This window comes from Mandrillus leucophaeus, unplaced genomic scaffold (assembly GCF_000951045.1).
Source record: "Mandrillus leucophaeus isolate KB7577 unplaced genomic scaffold, Mleu.le_1.0 Scaffold689, whole genome shotgun sequence".
Lineage (NCBI taxonomy): Eukaryota > Metazoa > Chordata > Mammalia > Primates > Cercopithecidae > Mandrillus > Mandrillus leucophaeus.
This window is the reverse complement of record NW_012107463.1, coordinates 785,887-789,171: the sequence shown is the minus strand read 5'-3', so window position 1 is coordinate 789,171 and position 3,285 is coordinate 785,887. Positions and strand designations below refer to the sequence as shown.

General features: G+C 34.8%; 1 protein-coding gene across 2 annotated transcripts in view; it reads right to left on the bottom strand.

Annotated features, from left to right (window-relative positions):
• Nucleotides 1-158: 158 nt before the first annotated feature.
• Nucleotides 159-3,285, bottom strand: part of LOC105555492 (vacuolar protein sorting-associated protein 35-like) — a 9,187-nt gene continuing 6,060 nt past the window's right edge. For both annotated transcript variants that reach the window (XM_012002461.1, XM_012002460.1), the window contains exons 2-5: nt 3,019-3,117; nt 1,581-1,677; nt 874-997; nt 159-371 (exon numbers count right to left, since the gene is read on the bottom strand). In XM_012002461.1, the coding sequence (XP_011857851.1) occupies nt 185-371; nt 874-997; nt 1,581-1,677; nt 3,019-3,033 (423 nt within the window). In that variant the 5' untranslated portion in view covers nt 3,034-3,117 and the 3' untranslated portion in view covers nt 159-184. The remainder of the gene's footprint in view (nt 372-873; nt 998-1,580; nt 1,678-3,018; nt 3,118-3,285) is intronic.

Genomic DNA, 3,285 nt, shown 5'->3' with positions numbered 1-3,285 from the left:
TATTGTAGAGCATGCTACATATACTGAGGAGTTCTATATTACAAAGGAAATCTCCATACAAATGCTACCTAAATGGCTGACTGGGTGGAAGAATTATTCATACTTACTTTCTGTACATGTTTCCACGCTTTTATACATTCTACAATGAAAAAAATGCTGCAACAAAATCAAGAAAGAAAGTCACTTACTCTGTTGGCTCTCCTTCATCAGGTAAGATATTTCTGGTACACTGAAGAAGGTAATTTCGAAGAAACAGACCCCTCAAGGGATGCTGCACACCACGGCACATTTCTACCAAATCTTTCAAAATATCCTTCCTGGACTGAGGAAATGACTTGACATATACAACTCCAACTGTGATCAAAAGGTAACTAGGAGAAGTATGACGAAATGCTGATTATAAATAAAATATTCAAATCAAGAACTTATTTCCAAACACATTGAACAAAATATTAAATAAAGATAGGAACCATGTTGTTTTCTCCTGCATGACAAGGAAAATATCTGATTTAAAATATAACCACTGATCTCTAAAAATACATACACACACACACTTATACTGTACATACACAACATAGATATTACCTTTAAACATATTAGGAAGAGAACAATTATATTAATTTTTCTAACAGTCAAGACATTAAACAAAATAGCAAGCATGTACATTTTTTCTATTTCTAAAATTCCTCAAATATCTACATAAAACGTAAATCTGGTTACTCTAAAAACAAATAAGAGAGTATCTACCAAAATGTTAATCTCTATTTGTTAAGAAATTACCCTTAAAACTTTTTCTTAAGCTGATAATCATAAAGGACATAACATAAAGTGGGAAATACAGACACAAAAGTCCTCTGATTTGTTATTACTTACAGCCTTGGGATAATGTTTCCAGCATACTGTACAAGTTCATAGAGATCTGCCACTTTCCTTCCTTTAGCAAACTCATCTGTCAGGTAGACCTCCAAGTAGTGCAGTTCATCAGAAATGGCCATATCTTTTAATTATGATTAAGGACTAAAAATAAAGATAAGCCAACCTAAGCAAAACTTTGAAACTTGGTGGAGTCATTGAAACTTGGTGGAGTCATTATTAACTACTGGGCAGGTATCTTAAGTTTTAGTCTTTTAAGAGAGTGTTCAAGTGAAGGCAGAATTTTAGTTGGGCTTTTCTTACTTTAAAATAAGGGTTTTAAAGCATGTGTGGTGAAGCAAAGCAGTAAATATAACGGTTACCTGTCAGACTGTTAATGGGTTTTGAAATGGCAAATGATTAAAATTCCTGTCCATTTGAGGCTGCTGCGTAATAATATCTAAGTATTAAAGAACCAACTGCGTCATAGCCTGAATATCCTCATGAAGGGTCTGAAAATTGAGATGCACCGACAACACACTTAAAGACATTGAGGCATAGGAAAGGAGTACTCTCCAAGTGTTTTTCTCACTTAGCACATCTGCATGGAGGAGTGCCATGTGACTCAGATAAGGAAGTAACTCCAGACAAACTTCATAAAGAACAAACAAAATTATCCTTATCAAGAAAAAGGTATGGTCCAGATGTCTTCAACATTCAAAAGATACAAAGTTCATAGTAGCTCTTTGGTGATAACATAGAAGTCCGGAGTTCACCAAGCATATTAGAAGCATGTTTTAGAGCATCCATAAGCTTGTTTTTGTCCTACAGAAATACCAAGAGAATAGATGAGAATGCTTAATTTAAATAAACATTTATCTTGGTTGTACAAACTCCTTACATCAAGGACTTGTTACATAGTTTTAAAAGTGTACAGCACTTAAATGATTTTTAACCACATAAAAAAATCAACTTAGATCAGTTCACTTTGCCGTCCCTACTGAAAAAGAAAAAGATCCATGATACTTAGTAGAGTTCACATAGCTAAGACAGCAAGCTTCTTGATAGAATGTTAATCTTTTCAATCTATAGAGACTAGGAAACTAGCTCCATTCATCACATTTTACCTGCAATTAAAAGAACTGGCATACTGATTCAGGCGAAGGAAGATACTATCCTGACATGGCTTTGTCATGGGTTAAAGACTCTTCAGAGCTGTCTGAAATAACTATTCATGTAAGTTTGCTTTCTTCTTACATATTTCAAACCCTCACAATGCCCATATGTTCCACGTAACTCAGAAATGCAAGCAATTCCTTGAGATAGAGGAAACACTATCCATACCCAGGAAGAGGAAGAAACAAGCAATAGCAAAACCAACTTCTCCATTCCAAGACATTTATTTTTCATTCCCAACTTGTTGGGAATGAAACCAATAAAAGATACAAGAGCATATTACTGTGCTTTGGAAAACACAGTAAGACATTTTACAAAGGTAAGACAGCATCATCTTCATCACAGTAATTTATAGCTTGAAGTACCAACCAATTTGGCTCAATTCCTTATCTTTTAATCCAGAGAATCTACAGTATCTACACAGATTCTCTCTTACTTTATCTTTTAGAATATGAAAATATATAAATAAGTGTTAAGTCTAATTTTTAAGCTATCTTCTATAATAAATATATCTATTCAGGAAAGAAATTAAAGTTTTCAAGATATTTAGAAAAAAAGCTGAATAATTCAAATGCAAAGCATTTAAATTCATTCATTCAACAAACATTTACAGAGTACCTGTTATACGTTAAGTACTCCTCAGGTCCGAGGTATAGAACCAAGGAGGCTAGTAATTCTGGTCAGACACTGGTGTGGTAATATTACAGTAATGCGTAAATAAAAGGAAAAGCCTCTTGCTCTTATGAGCATGTATTCTAGTAGGGAAGACAGACAATCCCAAACCATAAATATACATGTGAGTAAACAGGCCTCTTTGTTGAAATTGCTCCACACAGTGCTTGAGGAAGATGAGACTGAAGATAGATGCTGGTGGACAGTGAAGATTAGATTTACCAGAAACAGTGGTGCCACCTAACTCTAGAAAACACTGCACATGCTTCCTTAGGAACACACGAACTGCAGCCTTGCCTCCCACATTTCCATTCTTACCAGGCATCTCTTCATTTGGAATGACTGGACCTTTACAGCCTGTATGGCTTCATCCAAGAGCTTTTCCTGCTCATCCTGAGGGGACTGCTGTGTTGTAGGCTGAAAAATAAAAAATTCCACTGATGTCTCGAGCACATTCTTCTAGTAAATATGTTATTTCTATAGTTCTAGCCATAGTCCTTCTCCACGACTATCAAAAAAGGATCAATCCAGCTCTATACCTCAGACCCATTTACCAATTATTTTGTTTTTTCTTTTTTTTTTTTT